The sequence below is a fragment of the Anabrus simplex genome, chromosome 1, assembly GCF_040414725.1.
Source record: "Anabrus simplex isolate iqAnaSimp1 chromosome 1, ASM4041472v1, whole genome shotgun sequence".
Lineage (NCBI taxonomy): Eukaryota > Metazoa > Arthropoda > Insecta > Orthoptera > Tettigoniidae > Anabrus > Anabrus simplex.
This window is the reverse complement of record NC_090265.1, coordinates 983776437-983801239: the sequence shown is the minus strand read 5'-3', so window position 1 is coordinate 983801239 and position 24803 is coordinate 983776437. Positions and strand designations below refer to the sequence as shown.

At 40.8% G+C, this 24803-nt stretch overlaps 1 protein-coding gene across 1 annotated transcript; it reads left to right on the top strand.

Annotated features, from left to right (window-relative positions):
- The first annotated feature begins 9694 nt into the window (after positions 1-9694).
- LOC136875403 (uncharacterized) lies at positions 9695-19346 on the top strand. The gene is made up of 4 exons (XM_068228082.1): positions 9695-9860; positions 12892-13007; positions 16127-16392; positions 18466-19346. The coding sequence occupies exons 1-4, from the start codon at positions 9696-9698 to the stop codon at positions 18558-18560; spliced, it is 642 nt and encodes a 213-aa protein (XP_068084183.1). The 5' UTR covers position 9695; the 3' UTR covers positions 18561-19346.
- Positions 19347-24803: the final 5457 nt, after the last annotated feature.

Here is a 24803-nt window from a genome sequence, read left to right as displayed (position 1 = left end):
GTATGGGTTAGAACAAATTTGTTACCTTCACTGTCCCCTCCCAGTCATATACTCGTACTTGACTTTGACAATATGAAAGTGACTGAGGTATAAGCTATGCTAGAAACGTCATTCCTTACGCAGTCAATCCTAATTATGAAAAGTGTGAAAGTGTGGCTCGTAGGGTCGGTTGGTGCGTGTATTCCAGTAACCTTGGCAGACTGGTATGTAGCAACTTCTGAATTGGTGAGGAAGGCAACGAGAAACTAACTCATTATTTCCTTAGTATACCTCCTCAGAGATGCCTAGGCCATCTATAGCAGCTGACGGCGGAGCTTCTGAAATTCCAAACAACCTTCGAGCTGAGTACTCACCATACCTAAAAGTTGATATTATGATTATGGCCACAGGACAGGGATTTTCACGTGAAATTCTAACTCCAGAGGTGTGTATAGTCAAAACTCACAAATACATTTCCTGGAATTGGAACTGTGACAACCTTTGTGAGAAGCTAGTGATAACATCACTCAGCTAACAGGGCGTTAGATAGAATCATTGTTATATACAGTACATCTATATAAATAAAGATAGAAAGTCCGCTGTTTGTAATTTCGTTTGTGCCAGTTTTTCAGATATTTATCCATTTTAGGCCAACTCAAGACCGTATCAGTGGTTTAGATTTTTCGTGTTTGTCTGTTTGTTCCACCATCACGGCGAAACGGCTGGTTAGATCTCGATTGAACTTCATATTTAGAGTATACACATCCCGGAGAGGGTTTTGATATGCATATGACTTAAAAATCTCTGAATAGACTGGGGTTTATAGGAAAACCAGAACAGTTGTCTTCCATTTTTTCTTATACTATTGATTTTCTGTCAACTCAATGGACTATAAGTGAAACTTCCCTTCATTATAAACAACTTTTAATATGTACATATATTTCGCTTACTCTTCAAATGACGGAGAAAATTACTATTTTCTGCGGGTCTCGTTCTGTAGGCCTACATTGGGTAACCGACTGACCGGCAACGAACCTAAAGGTCACCATGGCAATGTCTCTGACTGCTTGCCGGCAGGGAAGCAACGTGTTGCGGTTTTCGTCATCATTCCTGTATACTCGAGGTTTTTCCTTGTGTTGAAACCGAGAGAGACGTCAAGCGGCCATTCTGCGGGATATTGGCGGAATACCGTTGGAGGTTACAATCGTCCTCGAATAGCATTAAGGAGCACTGTTACTATTTGAACAGTACTGAGGAATGTAGCCCATTATTTCACACCGTAAGGTTTTTTTTTTTTTTTTTTTTTTTTTTGCCATTTGCTATAATTTTTACAGTATTTATATTCTACTTTTGTTTTTCGCTTTAATTTCTTGCCTCTGCCTTGCATCTTTAGACTTAAGTAATAACATCATAAGTCATGTTTTTATCTGTTTTCCTAAGTATCCTTGCACCTAAATTTTTCCTCTGTTAATGCCTTCTTCTATCCGTAACTCATACCAGTACAATTTATTGAGGGGAATTTTATTTTCCAGTACATCCACTTGGTATTTACAATTTTATCCCATCCAGCTGTCCTCAGTTATAATCCCATTTTCTATCAATTTTAACCTTCGTAACTGTATTACTTTCTTCCTTAATTACCCCGTATGTATGCGAGTGCTAATCCCGAAACCTGGACACTTTTCTGTGAGGAAAAATTCCAAGTTGTTCAAATGTATAACATTTGGTACCGAAAAATATCGAAATATGGATGCATTTAATGACGGTGCAGTTCTTCGTGTCCGGGCAGTTGGTGGCTAAACGGTATGTCTATTACAAACCAGACAACACAATCGCTGTTCAATTTGGGGAGATCTACAACTTTGGTACTAAGAATTATTGTCAAGTCTCGATTGTTGCTACGTTAGATAGCGTTGCAACTCTCCAACTCGATTGTGTCTGGCATTAGGAAAAGGGGCCTGTCTTTATAATGAAAACTCTCCACCTCTGCTGTTAATGGCAGTTGCCAAGTTAGCCCGCCGTTATAGTAGAAACTCCCGAACTCGACTGTGATTGGCAGTAGTAAATATGGCCCGCTATTATTAACAAAACTTCCCCAACTTATGGCGTCCTCCGTATTTTGTTTCTGGGATATCGCTAAGAGACATGCAAATTAATATTATCTTACTCACTGCCTTAATAATAATAATAATAATAATAATAATAATAATAATAATAATAATAATAATACAGTAATTTACGGAGAAATCCGCTTACAATGTAGAATACCGCAGGGGTACATTTGCTAGTTTTAAAATAAGTCCAGCTCTTTGGCTGAATGGTCTTCGCGGTGGCATCTATCCAGAAGGATCAGTGTTCGACTCCCGGTCGGCGGGGTTTTTCAGCCGCGTCTGGTTAATTCTTCTGGCTCACTCAGGGAATGGGTGATGGTGTTTATTTTAATGTATGTTTCCTCTAATACACATAACATATCAAACTACTAACTATCAGAGGAACACGCACGTAGGGTTGGTGTCAGAAAGGACATCCAACCGTGTAACAGAGCAAAATCCAAATGTACTGCTGACACCAAATAATAGGGAAATAGCCAGGAAGAAGAAGAAGAAGTATTAGAGAAATTCATTATTTTGCTTATGAACTATATTATTATGTCATACGTTGAATGATAGTGGACGCATTTACTTTTTTGTTAATTTTTGTAATGTGTTTTCTTTAACGATTAATAATAATAATAATAATAATAATAATAATAATAATAATAATAATAATAATAATAATGTCTGCATAACAGCCCTTCAATTGGTAAAGAAAGGCCACGATGTCGGAATTTCCTCCCACAAATGAGTTCTTTCACACGCTGGAAGCCTATGAAACGGTGTTGTCACATTTAGTCCTGATATTAAGCCTGAAACATAATTTTACCCTGAAATGCTAATGATACAGACTCCACTGGATCTATGATATATCATTTACTTTTTTATTTTTTTATTTACAAGTTTTGAAAAGCTAGCAATGAACTCATTTATAAAGAAAGTTACGGTCAAGTAGTGGTGTATGCACGACATATGATACCAGAGTTCAATAATTTGCTGTCTCACACTTCGTGAAAATACCCAGTGTGCTATATATGATACCTGAAGACTGAAGTGGTTGATCCTAGAGAACGTAAGGACAACTTATAGACGGCGCCACTGAAATCAGCACGAGGGCGACCTCTTTAAACTAGTCTGAAAAATAAGTCATATTTTGGAAGAGATTAAGAGTAAATTGAGTGATTTAGGGCCTACAGTACCTTATGAAAATGAGTTACCATTATTGTTGCCAAAGCAGAGGTCCAATTGCAGCTGATAAATTACTGAAATGGAATTTTCGAAATAAATACACAAAATACTTTATATTTTTATTTCTTCCTTCCTTCCTTCCTTCCTTCCTTCCTTCCTTCCTTCCTTCCTTCCTTCCTTCCTTCCTTTCTATCTTTCTTTCTTTCTTTCTTTCTTTCTTTCTTTCTTTATTTATTTATTTATTTATTTATTTATTTATTTATGTATTTCTTAATCTGTTTACTCTCCAGGAATGGTTTTCCCGTCGGACTCAGTGAGGATTCCCACCTCTACTGCCTCAAAGGCAGTGTCCTGGAGCATGAGACTTTGGGTCGGGAGGATACAGCTGGGGAGTATGACCAGTACCTCGCCCAGGCGGCCTCACTGGCTATGGTGAACAAGGGCCTTGTGGTCAGATGGGAAGATTGGCAGGGATAGGCAAGGAAGAGGGCAGGAAGCGGCCGTGGACTTAAGTTACCCACCATCCTGGCATTTGCCCGGAGGTGAAATGGTAAACTACGGTAAACCACTTCGAGGATGGCTAAGGTGAGAATCGAACCCTCTTCCAACCCCTCACCCTCACTCATTTTACCTCCCGAAGCTGAGTGGACCCCATTCCAGCCCTCGTACCACTTTTCAAATAATAAAAAGTTTATGTATTAAAATTCTCCCGTTCTGTCCAAATCTATATCTGGTAAGTCACAGTGGTTACTGTGCACTATTTGTTTGTGCTGTTTAGAACAAGTTTGTTACTTTCCTTAACGCTGCTTTGACAATACGGTAGTGACAGTAATACCTATGACAGTAATGCGTTTCCTTTACCCTGCGATGGATGGTGTGAAAGTGTTTCATGTAGAGTCGGTTAGTGTATGCGTATCAATGATCTTGGTGGACACATATGTGAACTCACCTTTTTATTCGGCGAAGAGAATGAGTGGAAATTACCTCATCCTTTATTTTTCTAGTATAGTCAACACTCGATTAATGTGGGGTTAAGGCTTCCCGGATAAGTAAAATCGCGGTTAACCCGCAAAAAGTTAAAAATAGTACAGGCGTACTGAAAGTACAGTTAAAATTATAATAAATGATACTACTGTATGGTTTTTATGAACTTACCCAATACGTTGCAGTAAAAGTAGGACAGCACAATCAATAAATGGAAAAATAAACAGCACTTTTTGTTGAAACTAATAAGGCAAAGAAAAATATTCAGACTACCTAACTTTACTGTTTCTGAAAAATAATCAGTCACAGTTTTCTGCTTTTGTACCGAGAAACACTTTTTCTTTCTTTTGCTTCTCAAGTTTCTCAAAACAAGTTTTTCGGTGATGAGAGCATCATCCTGGCAATATTATCCCAACCCTTTGTAATTCAGTATTACTGTAACTCCTAACACTCGTGCATTTTTAGTGATTTGATATCGCGGTTAAGCCGCAACGCGGTTGAACCGATTACGGTAAATCGAGAGTTGAGTGTATACCTCTTTAGTGACACCTGGCCTTTCTTGTCTTATAGTGGAACTCTTGGGAATCTGACCAGCTTCTGAGCTGGAAACGCTATCTACATACATACATACATACATACATACATACATACATGCAACATAGAAATATGAGCCTGGTTGAGCTGGCCTTCTAAACTTAAGTTGGCAGGATGGACCCTGGCCCAGCATTTGCCTGGCGCTCCTCACCACACGGCCAACTCGCCCGGTAGGTGACAATTAAAAAGCAAAACAAAGTAACCTCCGTTTAGGCCCTTGCAGGATTGGAAGGTAAAGGTTTCCATTACCCGTAACCTCGGTTCTCATTTTTGGTGTAGGCTGAGTGAACCTCAGGGCTATGTGCACCTCCGGAAGTGGAAATCTTGTTTCTTAAATTTTACGACTTCCTGACGGGGATTCGAACCCACGTCCTTCCGAGCACGCCTTTACCGCCTCGGCCAGGCTGCATCTAATCAGGTGATAATTGAAGGTGATCACGTAAACTAACTCCTGCGGGATAAAATTCCGGCACTGAGTGTCTCCAAAAACTGTAAAAGTAGTTAGTGGTGCGTAAAAATCGACAATATTGTTTATTGTAAACCGGGCTGATTGACTCAGAAAGTTCTGAGCCCAAGTTGGCAGGTTCGATCTCCATCAGTCCGGGGGTATTTCAAGGTGCCCAAATATCCAACACTCGTGTCTGTAGATTTAACGACTCCTGTGGGACGAAATTCCGGCACCTGGGTGTCTGCAGGAAGCCGTAAAAGTGGCTAGCGGGATGAAAAATGAATAATATAAATGTACATGCATAAAAACATTCTTCCATTAAATTTAAAGAAGGACATTCAATATCAAAGTTCTACACATGAAGGAGGCTTATCTAAATTAAATATTTTGACTTTATTAATTAAGAATACCGTAATTTAGAAACTAATGGTTGTTGTTTTACTCTCAATAATCAAAATAGCATTGAGGTATTTACGCTAGGTACATTAAACCGTTTAATTACATACGCTAATTGTTCAGATAAAATGTCGTGCACGAGACGAGTTTAATAAAAGACACATTTTTCATGAGTTATTTTACTTGAACATGTAATACTTCAGTAGGATATATCTAAGGTCTCCTGCGGGTCAAAATTCTGGCTAAACTAAACTTGATACATTAATGAAACCACACTGGATTATTTACAAAGTAAGTGTCCTCTGTTACTGAATTTCTAAATTGTGATGAGACTACTCTCTCTCTCCACTGACGTGCATTTAGGGCTGCCACCCAGGTGGAAGATTCCCCATAGTTCTTTACCTAGTATGTTCTTAAATGATTTCAAAGAAGTTGGTTATTTATCAAACATCTCCATTGATAAATTATTCCAATCCCTAATGCCTCTCTCTATGAACGAAAATTTGCCTCCAATTTGACCTCTTGAATTAACTTTATCTTCATTTTATGATCTTTCCTACATTTAGAAACTCCACTCGAGCTTATTCGTCTATTAATATGTGATGTGATGTGATGTGACGTGACGTGACGTGACGTGACGTGACGTGACGTGACGTGACGTGACGTGACGTGACGTGACGTGACGTGATGTGATGTGATACATCACCTTCCGCTGTATGTAGAGGCAGCTGAATACATCCACGACATTCTCTGCAAGCCGTAAGAGGCGGCTTAAATGGGGACCAACTTGAGAGTGTGGGTGAGCGATCACAGGTCCTCTAGCTAGTCTTTGCATTGCTTCCATTCACTTGAGCTAGGCTCCACTCTTCTATCTTTCCTAAAAGACTTCCCTTGGTCAAGACTTCTTCTCTTTTGAATTCGACGGTGTTAGATTTGCAAAACCTAGAGTGTTCTTCATATTCACACCCTTGGTAGCGCTCTTTCTTCAGTCATCGAATGTAAAGACCTCTTTGTTCTTCTCTGTTAGGAGGAGATTTCGTCTAGTTGTACTTTTCCTTCAAACTCTCTCTCTCTCTCTCTCTCGCTCTCTCTGTATGATACAGTGCAGCAGGGGCGTAATGGTAAGGCCTGCAGGGCTTGCAATGCAGGCGGGCCCGGGTCTTTAAGGGGCCATGGAGACTCCTCGCAAAAACATGAAGATAATGTACCTTAGCCTTATGTCACCCTGCACGGAAATGGTCTGGACGGTTTTGTGGAAACTGTCGATTTTTTTTTTTTAAATATACGGTAATTTGTTCGTAGAGGAATCGTCCCTTGATTGCATCAAGCAGCATGTCATTGTGTTGAGTGTAAGACTGCACAGCTGTAAAATATACTTAACCTGGTCGTCTCTCGCAACACCGCGAAACGTTCCTGGCAAGAAACTTGCACCAAATCATTTACAAATAATTACAACAATGAAATAATAACAACAATCAAAATTGATACCAAAATATCGCATTTTACTTCGGAAATGACACTTTCTTGATGTAGTGCACCTGTGATAGTATTATGCATACAGTTTGCAGAATATTTAACTTTTGTTACACATTTATTCGACAGCAGTTTACAGTGCCAGTAATTTGTAGGAACAATCAGTCAACTCAGTTTCGAACGAGCTCTCTTTGCACGAAGTTAATACTACACGAAGTTAATAATACTCGTAAGTTTATTAGTTATGAGTTTTGATATTTTTCTAACTTTATTTGAACATTGCCATTGATGCTTTCACAGCTCGTACTTATAGATATGATACTGTATAGGCTTTTGGGCTTGTGCCGTGTCAAGAAAATAAGTTGAAATTCTTTACGTTTCGCAGAGAACTGTGCTCTGCGCCATCAGAAGAAAATCTCGACTGTCCACGAGAAAGGCTTCTCAAAAAATGACTTTTTGAAATTGAGACGTTATAATAGAAGTGGAAATGGTACGTTCATTCGCCACCAGATGGCTCCCTGGATGCGGCACAGCGCTAGCGTTCGAAACGGAAGCTGACGGAACCATCAGAACCAGTCTAAGAGGGTCACATAACGTGTGTACGTAACATATGACATTGACACAAGACTGGAATGAAACATCTGGCGAAGAGGAACGTACGAATTTGGAAAACACCGAGACGAAATAACAATAGTGAAGGGACGGGGAAGGGAACTACCTACGTAAATTTATTTATTTATTTATTTATTTATTTATTTTATTATGGCTTCTTTCATGTGGCGATGTTAGGGCACGCGGCCCCCTCTTACACTCAACCACAATACAACAAATAATATTGAGGCTGCCTATTACTAATTATACTAATTATACTAATTATAATGTTACTACTTATACTATTTCCTAATTAAGCTTAAGTTACACACCCACACAATATGTAGTTTGATGGCTGGTAATCAGGTATTACTTAATTGATAGCCATTGTCCCTGTTGAAATTCTTAGGATTTCTACGTATTTCCACAGCTTCCCGTATAATCCTGGACCTGTAGTGTCTAGTGTGAGTAAGAGTTCGAGCATCTTGGAGCATGACATCATGGCCCGATAACAGAGCGTGCTCAGCTATTTCCAGTTTTTAAATAGTTTTTGATTTAATTCTCTTCGTATTTTTTCTGTGGTTTAATCGAATAAATTATTACAACCGAGACGTCGGTATTGGTTACAGAGTATAATTCTGTAGTTATGAAAAATGAAACCAATGAAAGTTAAGTACGAACCATCTAACTCGTTCATGGTTGGCAGTTCAACAGCTTAGACATTAAACCAACAAGGCAGTCAAGTAAAACCTATTAAACATATTTTTAAATAATCGTACAATAACGAATAACCCCTTGGCTTATATAACTTGACAATATATTGCATTACTTGTACCTGCGCTAATTAAATTTATGTTATTCATAGGTTTTACTTTTTATTTGAGGGGGCATGAATTTTTATTTTGGTAGGTGGGCCCGTACCACATTCGTTACGCCCCTGCAGTGCAGTGACTTTTGCTGCCGATTTGTCAGGCTGACGCAAAGCCATGTGCCTCAACAGCGGGAGAAGCATGCCAAACTCAATGGCCGCCACGCCCCGCCACGTCAAACGGACGACAAAACTGGGGAATTCCTTGCTCTTTAGGTTGGCACATTTATTATGATAATCATTATTTTATTATCTTGTTTATATAATGGTCCGCCTCTGTGGTGTAGTGGTTAGCGTGATTAGCTGCCATCCCCGGAAGCCCGGGTTCGAATCCCGGCTCTGCCACGAAATTTGAAAAGGGGTACGAGGGCTGGAACGGGGTCCACTCATCCTCGGGAGGTCAACTGAGTAGAGGTGGGTTCGATTCTCACCTCAGCCTTCCTGGAAGTGGTTTTCCGTGGTTTCCCACTTCTCCTCCAGGCAAATGCCGGGATAGTACCTAACTTAAGGCCACGGCAGCTTCCTTCCCTCTTCCTTGTCTATCCCTTCCAATCTTCCCATCCCCCCGCAAGGGCCCTATTCAGCATAACCTGGGTGAGATACTGGTCATCCTCCCAGTTGTATCCCCCTACCCAGAGTCTGAGGCTCCAGGACACCGCCCTTGAGGCAATAGAGGTGGGATCCCTGGCTGAGTCCGAGGGAAAACCGACCCTGGAGGGTAAACAGATAAAGAAGAAGTTTATATAATGAATCATCGTTCCCCTCGGAAATTTAAAGCTTTGAAACTAATTATCGCAATTGTGCAGTGTCACTCTTAAGTCTGTCCGTATGATTTAGGCTTCATATGTATAGTGCCTTAAATCATTCAAATCAGACGACAGAAAGACAGAAGTTTGTGAAAGAGGAATATTTTATCCTGTTTACAGTCTAATTTATCACCTAGGTGTATCAGCTTTAGATTATCCGTGACAAAAATATTGATTACCTATATTTTACCGAAATCAATGATAAGTAAAACACGCCGATAAGGCCATTATAAAAGATGGTGCTCAGATTGGTGGTGGCATTCATCAGCCGGAAAATGATATCGTTCACAGCTGTGGTGGCAATTGGGGCAGTCCTGGTCGTGTGTGTTGAAGGGCACGGCTACTTACATAGCCCACCTAACCGCGGATCTTTGTGGCGATTCGGGCACAACACACCGGTCAACTACCAGGACAACGAACAATTCTGTGGTGGCTGGGCGGTAAGTTACCTCAGTATATATCTAGGCTCCAGCTCGAGTGAGGCAGTATTTCTTCATTCATTGATATGTTTGAGCATTATATGTACGCTGTCGGTCTTGTAAGAGGGTAAGGAGGGATCCGGTAGCTCGCAGACGGATGATAACCATGGTAAATGAAGATTAAAATGAATAGGTCTATCTGATCAGAAAACGAGTGGGCAAAATAGAACAGGCACAAGCTAATAAAAGTAATACCAGATGTATCTGCAGGCATGTAATTGTTACATACATTTCAAGGGTGGAGACTTTTTGAGAGCAGGCTGTAGCTCTACTGTATAGCTGCTATCGGTGAATCGCATTAACACAGTGATGCTGGAATATGGCAAAGAAGTTAGCGGCCATGACTTTAATTAAAGTATGGCCCCGATATTTGCCAAGTATCAAAATAGAAATCGTCGGAAAGCCATTCTCAGAGCTTCCAACGTTAGGGTTCGAACTCATTATCTTCCGAATGCACGCTTACTGTTATACAATTCGTCCTCTAGTTAGTTAGGGTTTTTCTTACAGTTTGTTTTACGTGTAAATGATGATATATGTGATGTAAAAATTATTGAACGTAGCTAGATGGTCGGCATAAGTACCGTCGAATGTGAACCTCTTCCTATTTCTTGATGTTATATGGCGACGATAGGATAGGAAAGGCCTGTCACCCGGCGGCCCCGGGTTCGAATCCCGGCCGGGTCAGGGGTTTTTAATTGTAAATGATTAATATCCCTGGCCTGGGGACTGGGTGTTTGTTTCGTCCTTAATGTTCCTTTCCTCACATTACCACTTTACACTTCCGCAATTTCCAAATACACGCAGGTTCATAACATATGGTGCAAGTAGAGGCAAAAGATCGTTCTAGGTCGACGCCCCGAACAAACAGCATTTAAAAATAAAAAAGGTAGAGCTCCAGCATTTTCCAGGTGTTAAAATGAGAAACCACGGAAAATCATCTTCAGGGCTGCCGACAGTGGTGTTCGAACCGACTATCTCCCGGACATAAGCTCACAGCTGCGCGCTCATATCCGCACGGTAACTCGCCCGGTATGTAGTTAGTTTGAGACAAAATAACCAATACTATAAGAAGTAAAACAATCCTGATAATATATGTGATATAAAAGTTATTGAACGTAGCTAGATATTCGGTATACAGCACCGTAGAATGTGAACCCATTTCTGTTTCTTGATGTTATATGAAATATTTGTGTGATATACATAAATAACCATTTTATAATATAAACCCTCCAATGTCAACAATTTTTTACCTTTAACTCAATTTCTTGGTGTCGGTGGTTGGTGTAGATTTGACCTAATTTTCCAGCCGGTTGCCCTTCCTGACGCCAAACGGTGTGAAATGATTAATTCACTATTGCGTTTTTCTGTGGAGGACGGTAGTGTGTTATTTTGTATGTATCTACAATTATGTGTATTGAGATAAACACAAGCACCCAGTCCTCGAGACGGAGAGATTGATCACACCCGGGATCCTCTGAACCGAAGATCACGACGCTGACCATCTAGCTGCGGAATATTCAACAAGTATTTGTAGAAATAGACTCTACTTACTTCATTCATTTGTAACAGATGAAAACTACAGTATAAGTAGGCTCTACCTTCTTCGACTTCGTTTTGTGAAACATTATAGGCTTTCAGCAGATAAACACGAAGTGTATACAGAGTGTTTCCGTGATGATAATACGAACTTTCACAGGTGCTGAAGAAAGGCACAAGTATCAGTTTGAGATAGGGAACCTCCGTTCGAAAACGGCTCAGTCGCACCTTATAAACCAAAGCCGTTTTCTTAGGCTACAGGTTCCTTAATGCATGTGAGTCCAGTGAACACCTTAATGAGATGTTCCCGGACAAGTGGACAGAAAGAGGAAATCCTGTTGCATGGCCAGCTCGTTCACCTGATCTGACCCCACTTCGTATATTCAGTGTGATCATGCCAAGAGTCTTGCCTACGAAACACCTGTAGAGGCTGAAAAGAAGCTCCTGGCAAGACTCCTCGCTGCCTGTCACATCGTTCGAACGACGCCAGAGTTGTTCGACCGGATAAGCCGGATTTTATTGCGTCGTTGTAATATATACATCGAAGCTGGGGGACACTATTTTGAACAGCTGTTGTAAACGTCGTCGTATCGCGTATGTAATGAAGGTAAATAAATGTATTACAGTACACAACGATTCGTAAAATGTGTTTATCCCACGTTCACAGATATCTTAAAAATATCTGGCTTATACTCGGTGACTGAGGAGTTGCCGGACCGGTGTTCCCTATCTCAAATTGATGCATGTTCCCTTCTCCAACATCCTTGAAAATCTGCATCATCATCATCATCATCATCATCATCATGGAAACACCCTGTATATACTTCGTGTTTAGCTGTTGCAGCCCGTGACGTTTCAAAAAATGAAGTCAAAGGAGGTAGAGCCTACTCGTACTGTAGTTTCCATCTGTTGCAAATGAATGAAGTAAGTAAAATCTATTTCTAAAAATACTTGTTGAATGTTCCTTAGCCGAATGGTCAGCATCACGGTCTGGTCCATCTCTCTGGCTCGGGTGGCTGCTTGTCTTTATCTCAGTACACATCTTTGCAGACACACACACACCACAGCACACTACCAACCACCTGAGAAAAACGCAACGGTGAATACTTCGTTCCACATAAGCCTGGCACCAGTAAGGGCATCCGGCCGTAAAAAAGGACCAATGCCATACTTGCAACACAGTTCGCACATGCGACCCTACCGATGTATGGGAAAAGTGACAGAGGAAATCTAATCTTCGAAAAAGAAGTATTGACAGGAGAAACCCAAAACCATATGATTGCGCTAATTATAACAAACAACGCATAGAAGTTCCTCCCGCATTATTAGCTTGTTTATGACCAGTGTCCAGCGGATTGGGGAATGAAACAGTGAATACCCCTTTGTCCCTGAGCAAGAGCCCTTTCTGAAACGACTGATCTAATCATTGTGATGTGTATTTCTTGTTCCCTTTCAGGTTCAGTGGGAACAGAACGATGGAAAGTGTGGCGAGTGTGGAGATGACTACGCTCTTCCTCGACCCCGATCTCAGGAGAACGGAGGAATTTTCGGCAAGGGGATCATTTCTGCTGTGTGAGTAGCGAACCCACTATCTATGACGAGAGAGTTCCTAGTGTCTGAAGCTGTATTCATACTCTCCTTGTGAAATCATTCGTATGGTAGTGATATAAGTACGCATTCCGAAAATATTCGTCACTCTACCAATGCTAACTTCAGTAAATAAGAATACCTATACAGCTACTGGTGAGCAACAGGAACCACTAGTAATCTAACTATTATCACAGTGCTCATTATAGGATTACCCTCTTATCTCACTCGAATGATTGCCTTCAGTTCCTCCAAGGCGAAGGCAAGTACTCAGTGAACAGATTAGAGTTTTCTATGCACGGGTCGGAAGCTGCATGTGCTGCGCAGCCTGTTCTCCAGGCCGATCGGCAACACAATTCCACGCTTCACAAAACCACCATTTCATTACTAGAGTCACTGGCTATTAATATTACGAAAATGGATCCCAGACATCTACTCACCATGCCACGCAAGGAGATGTGGGAACTACTTTACTTCATTTTCTAAACATTTCCACGTCGGATAATAATAAAATGATCACTTTTTTAAATTCTTTCGGAGAAATCGAATGATTGCCTTCAGTCCTCCAAGGTGAGTGGATTTTTGCTGTATGCTTTATCATTTAATGAATCCAAGAGATACAATGACATAACTTCAATCCTAGGAAAAAGATGTCAGTCCTTTCGAAGAATGAAGATATCGGAAAGTGTTGATAGGCAAGAATATGAAAGACTCCCTTGAGCTCGCAAACCTAATACCGCGGGGTCAGAACACATTAAGAGTTGATGAAAGGAGGTCAGGTGAGATAGATGAACCTGGTGAAAGTTATTGGGACACCACCCCTTCTCCCCCGCCATACCCTCAATTTGAGATCTCTTGGCAGTTTTTGCCCTCATACTAAACATTTGTAAAAGGCAGCAAGAAAAAAAAATGTTAGTTACAAATTGCCTTAACACAGAACAAGAAGCCTATGTACGTGTTAGAACTGAGAAAATATGTGAATTCCTCATTAGTATTGAGGTCCTGACAGAGAATTAAGAATCTACAGACAGTTTCGATCTAACGGGAGGGTAGGGCGTATCCAGTTAGGTACGCACATTTGCATGTGTATAACATGTTACAGTTATACTCCACACATAAAGTGCACGGAACTGATTAGTACATTATGCTTAATAATAGTATAATAATGATAATAATAATAATAATAATAATAATAATAATAATAATAATAATAATAATAATAATAATGTGTATTGTTAATAATAATTATTAACATGGGGACGGAACCATCTGTTAATATAGTAATGAACGTAAATTATTCATTTCAGGCGGATTTATTTGAATGTACCAACATTTTTTTTTTGTTTTTTTGCTATTTGCTTTACGTCGCACCGACACAGATATGTCTTATGGCGACGATGGGATAGGAAAGGCCTAGGAAGTGGAAGGAAGCGGCCGTGGCCTTAATTAAGGTACAGCCCCAGCATTTGCCTGGTGTGAAAATGGGAAACCACGGAAAACTATCTTCAGGGCTGCCGACAGTAGGGCTCGAACCCACTATCTCCCGATTACTGGATACTCGCCGCACTTAAGCGACTGCAGCTATCGAGCTCGGTCTACCAACCTTTAGTTCTTGTTTTAAATAAATAGCGTCGGGTAGAAAAACACTGAACATTTATTTGTATAGCTTGCCTTTATTTATGGTGGTATTGGTTATAAATCAACATCTAGTCAGTAGTCTACACGTTTCTGTAAGGATGTCCTTCCATAGCGTACAGGCAAATGCTCATTAGTGATGGTTCTGCGTACCATTTGCCCTTTGTGTATATCTAGTTAATATATTATTAGAAAGTGAAGAATGATAATTATGCCTCTTTAAAGATAAATGTATTCTCTCCACCAACAGAACGAGAAGTGACAACTGTCATCCAGTCTCTGAAAAATTACAAAGCACCGGGGGATAAGTCAACAGAAGCTAAGCTAAGGAAATAAGTAGGAAACAAGGCAGTCAGCAAGTTACCGAGATCCTGAATAACATCTGGGAGACTGCGAGACCTCTACTTGGCTGGCCATATGCTTTAATCCATCCCGTGCACAACAAGAGCTGGACTGATGTTAATAATTATTAATTGACAAAGTATCCCCTTGCTGCCCCCCATCCCCAAGATTTTGTCCAAGGTCTTACTGAGTACAACCGGACTCTAAGTGGGTACCCAACAAGGAGAATACCGAGCTCGATAGCTGCAGTCGCTTAAGTGCGGCCAGTATCCAGTATTCAGGAGATAGTAAGTTCGAACCCCACTGTCGGCAGCCCTGAAGATGGTTTTCTGTGGTTTCCCATTTTCACACCAGGCAAATGCTGGGGCTGTACCTTAATTAAGGCCACGGTCGCTTCCTTCTCAGTCCTAGCCCTTTCCTGTCTCATCGTCGCCATAAGACATATCTGTGTCGGTGCGACATAAAGCCAATAGCAAAAAAAAAATGCAAGGAGAATATCAAGAGGGATTCGGAAAAGGGTGCTCTTGTGCTAAACAGATCCTTAACCTCTCATCCTGGCCATGCCTATAATCTTTTCCGTGTAATTATAGAACTTCGGTTGTGTCACAGCTCCGTATTCAAAATGTTCTATGACTGGTCCCAGTGCATTCTTATGTATCTTCCTCTCCTTAACCTCCAGTTCGTCATTCAGTTCTTTCCTGTTAAGAATCAGACACTCAAAGCCATATAGGGCTTCTGAGCGGATGTCTACTTGATAACATCTGAGTTTATGTAAATTTAAAGCTTTTCAGCCTGTCAGACAATAAATATAACACCTACAACACTATAACATAGAAACTACGTTTACGGTTTTAAGAGATGCCTAGGTGCCGGAATTTAGTCCAGCAGGAGTTCTTTTACGTGCCAGTAAATCTACTGACACGAAGCTAACGTATTTGAGCACCTTCATGTACCACCGAACTGAGCCAGGATCGTACTTGCCAAGTTGGAGTCAGAAGGACAGAGCTTCAACCTTCCGAGCCACTCGTCCCGGCGAATTCTTTGTTTAATAGTGTGTTTTTACAGATATGCATGCAGATATCCACGCATACATCTTTGACTTGAAGAAACTTATGTTTCATGTTCAGGTACAAGAAGGGTGCAGTCATCACAGCCAGCGCCGAGATTACCGCCAACCACATGGGCAGTTTCGAGTTCGCCCTCTGCCCGCTCAGCAACTCATCAGAACTGGAGACACAAGAATGTTTCTCCAAGCACCCCCTCTCTCTGGCAGATGGTAGCGGGACTAAATACTATCTTCCTTCACCCGAAGTAGGCAGGTACTCCGTGAAGCTCAAACTCCCGGACGAATTGACGTGCAGCCAGTGTGTGCTGCAGTGGACGTGGACCACAGGTATGATGTTTCAGCCTCAATATATATATTTTTACAATCTGTTTTACGTCGCACCGACACAGATAGGTTTTATGACGACGCTGGGATAAGAAAGAGCTAGGGGTGTGAAGGAAATGACCGTGGCCTTAGTTAAAGTACAGCCCAGCATTTGCTTGGTGTGAAAATGGGAAACCACGGAAGAACATCTTCAGAGCTGCCGGCAGAAGGGTTCGAACCCACTCTCCCCCAAATGCAGAACTCTAACTTTAGCATAGTCGTAACAGACTGGGTTATTTATTTATTTATTTATTTATTTATTTATTTATTTATTTATTTATTTATTTATTTATTTATTTATTTATTTATTTATTTATTTATTTATTTATCGTATGATGAATATGTGTACATATATATATAGTTTCAGGAAAAATGTGCGTAGTCACAAGTCCGTACAATACTACAACTCCAGGTCTAGTATTTTGACCCAATCACGTGTTTCATCCGATGCGCGGTGAATGTCCATTAGCGTTCGTTTGAAAGCTCGAATTGGGCAGTCAGCAACAATGTGGTGGATTGACTGAGAAGGGGCACCACAATCACAATCTGTAGAGCTAGTCCAATCCCATTTGCACAATAGATAACCACTTCTGCCTTGTTCAGTTCTTATCCGATTGATGATTCTCCACTGTCGCCTTGGAAGATCAAATCCTTGTACACGTTTAGAAGGATTTTCAACTAGATGTTTGTTGACTACTGAAGACTGATTCCACTGGGCTTTCCATGAACTGTTAACATGAAAAAAGGTTCTTTCAAGATCTGTTGCTGTACGCCGGGGTGATTTCCTTTATTTCAGTCGTTGATGTTCAGTGTTTGTAATATCTTGATGGATGGGTAGTTGGGGTTCTGCTGAATGTTTATCCAAACCTTTAGGAGAGCTTCTGATCGTCTTAAGGCTGGAGGTGGAATGTTGCTGAGAACAGGAAGCCATAGCGTGTTCGTGCTCCGAATGGATCCTGTGATTATGCGCATTGTTTGATTGAGTTGTACATCAATCTTCTTAGTGTGAACACTATTGATCCAAGACAGGCAGCAGTATTCAGCAACGGAATATGATGAGGCTAAACATGAGTATTGGCTCCCCATGATGTACCAGCAGGTTTCTGGAGAATATTATTTCTAGTTTTAACTTTAGCAGTTACATTTCAGAGATGTTGCTTGAAAGTCAAAGTTCTATCAAGTGTTATTCCCAAGCATTTTGGTGTACTGCAGAACGGCAACACTTGACCTCGGAATTTTATTGTTGGTTTGTAATTAGACTGTCTGTTGAGTAAGTGGAATGTAGATATAACTGTTTTTTGAGGATTTAGGTGAAGGCACCATTTCTTGAAGTATACATCCAAGGCTTGCAGATCAGTGGCTAAAGTAGTTTCAGCATCATAAAAGTTGGAGCACTGAGTCACCAAACAAATGTCACGGGTTCAGACGGATGACGAGCGCCAGTACCACTACGATCGTAGCATTTCGTACAAGACTTCATTTTCATGGTCGATAAGTCGCTTGTTCATCATGCATTTGTCGTTAAAACCTTCCTTTGTTTTCGAATCACTCAAATGGACTGGTCTGACTTATATCCGGACGTGAACACTATTGATGGTCTGGGGGTATATTGAAGCGAGCTCTTTATGGAACTGACCCACCACAGGACATGCACAGACTACGTAATAATGAATAGGTGTCATTGGACTAATTATGTCAAATGAAATTACTACTGTTAAAGGTTTTAAAAGAATTCAGTTCTTGTAGGAGTCTTGGAATGTCTTCGATCATTAGCCACACCAGCAGACAACTTTCCTATCTCTTCATAACCTAGCTACGCTATTATTATTATTATTAATAATAATAATAATAATAATGCACATAAAATCAAACAAGTCTCTCTCTCTCTCTCTCTCTCTCTCTCTCTCTCTCTCACACACACACACACACATATACATACACACACACAAGTTCAGCACGTGCATGGGTGTGCATGAATAACTAACAAGTTGGTGTTGGACCATAATCCAGTATTTGTAATATGTTTTCTTTCTCTAGGTAACTCGTGGGGCATATGTGAGAACGGCGAGGGAGCCATAGGATGTGGTGCCCAAGAAACATTCAGAACCTGCTCAGACATCACCATCCAATAGGACCTAACATCAACCATCCAACAAGACGAATCAAGCTTCACTTATACCTCCCAAAGTACGCTTAGATTGATAACATTTGATGTCTTTTTTACGAAATTTCCTTGTAGCCTCCCAATAACGTGGGCACAGCATTATTTAATATATATTTTACTGTGGAATACACCGGTTATTAACAAAAATTCATAAAATTCATCAAATTAAAATTCTCTACTGACATTGAATAGTCGAGAAAAATAACGACTCGATATTGGACTTGGAGATGAAATTAATAAGTGCACACACTTTCTTCATCATCTTTTATCGCCACTGCTAAATTAAAGCAAACACAAATCTAATTTAACATGTACAACAAGTTATAGAATGTTTATTCATACTACATATCTGAAAAAAGATCTGAAATGTATCAGCTACATCACAAATACACGTTCAGACGAGAAAAATAAAATAATATGCGGTACTCGTTGAACTTAAACTGGAAAATACGGATTTTAATAGAGTCATCTCTCTTAATTTCATAATATGTAACATTTGGCTATTTTTTTCACCCTAAAATATTGGTGTTTGACCAGTGTTACTGCATTAAAAGGTGTGTATCTTAATCTGCTTCCATAGGTACATAGCGTTTTAAGCTCCTGGAGGTATCCGATTTGGCGTAAATTATGTTATAAAATATAAATGACAGTATGTATGTAAGCTCCAGTACATGTAGATTGAAAACGATACTATAAGTAGCATCCAGCATCTCCTTTATGAATAAAATTACCGTTTTGTCTGTACAATTCACGTTTTTGCCTCATTCTTAGTTTTTTTAAAAAATCTCGGATTAAGAATACAAAAGTTGAAAATGGGTTATGTTCAAATGTTTGTCTGTTTTTGTGTGTTTATTCTTTTGTCAACACGCCTTGGGAAAACGTCTGAACAGGATTTCTGGAAACTCTGTATACAGGGTGTTCCCAAACGTGTGGAAAGTAAGTGGTGGGGGTGGATAGTTCACCCAAGAAGCACAAAACGTCCCTATGAACATTCGCCCTACGGTCGATCGTTTAAGAGCTAAGGTTGTTTTAGTTATTAGATAAAATGGGGGGATTAAATTTTGGAGTCAGGCATACCGTTATAGACATTACAGTACTTCGCCAACGTGTGAAACAAGGTTGTCATCGAATACGTGTAATCCCTGGAGTGTTCGAACCTGTCCGATAATCAATGAGATGGCGTGTTCAGGCGTGGATTCAGGCTCATGGTGGACATTTTGAGGACTTCTTGTATTAGAGTGCACTATCCTTGCTGGTACACCGACAAGACGACAGCTACTTGATACAGCATGTTCAAGGGAGACTATTACTAATAGTTCCCATACAAAGTTGGAAGTCTGTAGCTCGTAAACGATGGACCGTAGGGAACAAGTCCATAGCGGCCTTTTGTATTGTTTTGGTGTGTACTATCCACACCCCGATTACTTCTCACAAGTTTTGGAACACCCTACACAAGTTCAATGTGCACTTGACTACATATTATATGATTAATGCGCAGTTATGGAACAGTATTAAATGGACCAGGAAATATCAAATGTCTCCACTAGTTGTATCGGAAAACCGGATATCAGAAAAGTTGTTCAAAATATAATTTTCGGCCCCCGTACATTCTTACTGTGCAAGAACTAGCGGTGATATTTGCGATTATTGCAGCTTTCACAAACTTCCAAGCATTTCGAGAAATAATACTTCGATCAAAAACAGAATTGATAGATACCTGATAAATGCTTGTCGTACGAGCTATAATAATGGAGAACATGATACTGTATAGGCTTTTGGGCTTATGTCGTCTCAAGAAAATAAGGTGAAATTCTTTACGTTTCGCAGAGAACTGTGCTCTGCGTCATCAGAAGAAAATCTCGACTGTCCACGAGAAAGGCTTCTTAAACAAAGACTTTTTGAAATTTAGACGTTACAATAAAAGTGGAAATGGTACGTTCATTCGTCACCAGATGGCTCCCTGGACGCGGCACAGCGCTAACGTTCAAAGCGGAAGCTGACCGAACCATCTTAATCAGTCTTTTTTTAGTTGTTTTACGTCGCACCGACACAGATAGGTCTTACGGCGACGATGGGACAGGAAAGGGCTAGGAGTGGGAAGGAAGCGGCCGTGGCCTTAATTAAGGTACAGCCCCAGCATTTGCCTGGTGTGAAAATGGGAAACCACGGAAAACCAGTTTCAGGGCTGCCGACAGTGGGATTCGAACCTACTATCTCCCGAATACTGGATACTGGCCGCACTTAAGCGACTGCAGCTATCGAGCTCGGTATTAATCAGTCTAAGAGGGTCATTGTTTAATAAGCCTTTCTCGTGGACAGTCGAGATTTTCTTCTGATGACGCAGAGCACAGTTCTCTGCGAAACGTAAAGAATTTCATCATATTTTCTTGACATGGCACAAGCCCAAAAGCCTATACAGTATCATATCTATAAGTACGGGCCGTGAAAACATCAATGTTAACAATAACGGAGAAATTCACGGAGCACCGCCGACGTGCAAATATTGTTCGTTCATCATAGTAACGAACTAACGGGCGATGGTGGTGGTGGTTATCGTGATTGCTTTTATCAAGAGTGAAACCGTGTATTCATTAGCCCTATTCATCAAGAAGGCAATACAGATGACTATCGAAATGAGACTAAAAACATGAAGGAACGATAACTCGAAGAATGAGATGAGGAGAAAACGAATCATAGGAGAAGGATGGGTGAATTATGGTTTTGAAAGACTGGGCTCCAAATGCCCGAAAATTGCCGAGCTGGAAGAAAATACAGTGTGATGGCCTACAATACTCTAAGTACCCAAACTTACCAACAACAGCATTACACTGACTGGCTACTGTTATTTGTTGAAGATTATTCTCACTGCACTAGGCGACATTACTTCTTCTGCAAATACAAAAGTAAACCCATCAACCACGGGCTCACAGCAGCTAGTTCAAATACAACCTTTAGTTCATTTCTTTCCAGTGACGTCAAAAGCATACTTAAAGATTTGTCAATGCTTTCCCTCAAAAAGATTACAAAACCCAAGTTATCGTTTGGATACGTGCAACCAAAATATGCCTCCGTACATCGTTTAGTACCTAAGAAAAAAAAATGTTTTTTTTCAAAGTTCAATCTAACTGGAGTGCCGAAATTTCATCCTGCAGGAGTTCTTTATGGCATTATAAGCCAATGGTATGCATTTAAGCACCTTCAAATTTCACAGGCCTCAGCTGGGCGATGTACCTCTCCACAGATGGTGTGTTCCGAAATTTTCAGCCTTTTGACGACGATGTAAAACCACGTCCTTCCGGGTGTACCAAGCACGGTTTTACCGCCTCGGCCAGGCAGCTCCTATCTTCTTATTTCCTGCTTTTTTCTCATTGTCTGGGGTCCACACGAACGAGGATTAACTCCAGTTTTACGGCAGGATGCCCTTCCTGCTAACAATCCTATATGGAGGGACGTATTCACTATTGCGTGTTTCTGTGGTGCTTGTTGTGTATAAATAAGCATGTGTATTAAGGCGATAAAAAAACCCGGCTCCCGAGCTCGAGTAATTAACCAAACGTGGTTAAAATACCCGATCTGACGGGGAATCGACCCCGGGGCCCTCTGAACTGTTAGCCAATACGATGATCATTCAGCCAAGGTCAGGCAACTCCCTGTGAATTTGATCTGAAAAGCTGAATCTCCTGGGAACTTTACACACTGGCAAGTATTTCTTTAATGGGCGTTTAAATCAATGCAATCGTTATAAATCTTATTTAGGCTGTATGCCACATTGATGATCTAATCATCCCACTTACGCCATTTCTTACATCGAGCTTATACTAATATTGCATGTTTTTATTTATGTTCCTGAGCCTCCGTGGCTCAGGCGGCAGCGCACCGGCCTCTCACCGCTGGATTCCGTGGTTCAAATCCCGGTCACTCCATGTGAGATTTGTGCTGGACAAAGCTGAGGCGGGATAGGTTTTTCTCCGGGTACTCTGGTTTTCTCTGTGATAATTCATTCCAGCAACACTCTCCAACATTACTTCATTTCATCTGCCATTCATTAATCACTGCCCCAGAGGAGTGCGACAGGTTTCGGCAGCCGGCACAATTCCTATCCTCGCCGCTAGATGGGGCTTCATTCATTCCATTTCTGACCCGATCGAATGACTGGAAACAGGCTGTGGATTTTTTTAAATTTATGGTCCCATTTATGGAACAGTTGAGATTTTATGTAATACAATATGAACAAAGTATGCAGTGCGTCTAGTAGTACCAGATAATTTTAGTGGAATGTAGGACTTAATGCTCTAAAATGCAGGATATCGACAAATTGTGCATATCAGTATTATTCTCACATTATGTATATCCAGAATAAAATCACTTTTATTCATCCCATCCTTCTTATTTCAGAGATATACTAATTTGTTGCAAGGTATCGGCTGTTTAAGACATAATCATAAAATTCACAGCAGTGTAAGTGTTTGAAGTTATATTTAACTAAAAATACACCCTTCACGAAGTCTATCGTTAGGCTGTTTCTCTGATCTGTCCATTCTGAATTTGTATTGTGTGCAGGAAGAACAAACAAATTATTTGGCAGTTTTCAACAGTGAAAAAATAGGATTCTTTTAAGGATTTTCTCTAGGACGCCAGACAGAAGGATAACTTGTAGGACATGTCCAGGATTACCCGGATATCTGGTAACCTTAGTGCACCATACAGTTAGTTGTTGCGTTCTGTAACCGTACTTGAATCCAGGATTTTCCACACGCAGTCTAGTGACTAGAAATTTTGTACCACCACCTCTGCTACCATGCCAGCCAACATTCTGATGGTGATTTATTTTTTCCACCAACGGAACACGAACCGGCTAACCATGGTTTCAGATCTTGTTACACTCCCGTGCGGCTAAAAATTCCAACTAACTTTTTCTGTTTGTTTTACGTCGCATGGACTCAGAAAAATCTGGCGACGATGGCTATGAAAGGGCTATGACGAGGAGGAAGCAGTCATGGCCTTAACTAAAGTACAGCTGCAGCATTTGCCCCACTGTCGGCAGTCCTGAAGATGGTTTTCCGTGGTTTCCCATTTTCACACCAGGCAAATGCTGGGGCTGTACCTTAACTAATTCCACTGCCGCTACCTTCCCATTCCTAGGACTTTCCTGTCCCACTGTCGCCATTAAAACCTATCTGTGTCGGTGCGACGTAAAGTAAATAGCAAATAAGACACACAATGGTTGTAACTACTTGGGAAAAGGCCTGTGATATATATACCCAGGGTAGTTGCTCATAAGATGCCAGCCGTGCAAAGACTGTCTATATCTGTACTAATATTGTAAATCGAATCTCCCTTCGGCGCCTATGATTGAGTTTTAATTAACTTTATCGGGTGTACACTAAATGTGTGACCAGAGATCTTTTGTTTGTTTGTTTGTTTGTTTGTTTGTTTGTTTGTTTGTTTGTTTGTTTGTTTGTTTGTTTGTTTTTTGTTTGTTTGTTTGTTTGTTTGTTTGTATATGCTATGGAGGGGAAGTTCGGGATCCACTCTATCCATTTAAGTAATTCCTTCACCATTATACAGCTTCTTTCTTCCAGATTGTTATAAGCTATAGATAATAATGTTTAAATAAATTCAACGGGGCTGTGTTGCGGAGCCATGGTCGCAGGTTTTGTCGTACCACGTGATTGGTATTGCCGAAATAAAGTCATTAGTCAATACGAGTTTGAAATTTTATAGCTGAAATTTTATGTCTCAACTGTAAACAAGTTTACACATCAAAAATTACGTTGTGCGCCTCCGTGGTGTAGAGGTTAGTGTGATTAGTTGCCACCCCCCCCCCCCCCCCCGGAGGACCGGCTGCTATTCCCGATTATGTCACGAAATTTTAAAAGTTGTACTAGGACTGGAACGGGGTCCATCAGCTTCGGTAGATCAACTGTGTAGAGGGGGTTTGGTTCCCACCTCAACCATCCTCGAAGTGATTTTCCGTGGTTTCGCGCTTCTTCCTGAGCCAAATACCGGGATGCTACCTAACTTAAGACCACGGCCTCTTCCTAGCCTGTCCCTTACAATCTTCACATCCCCCACAAGGCCCCTGTTCAGCATAGCAGGTGAGGCCACCTGTGAGGGGTAAGTATCCTCCTCCGCAGTTGTAGCCCAACCAAATGACTCACGCTCCATAACACTGCTCTTGCGGTGGTATAGGTGGCATCCCTCGCTGAGT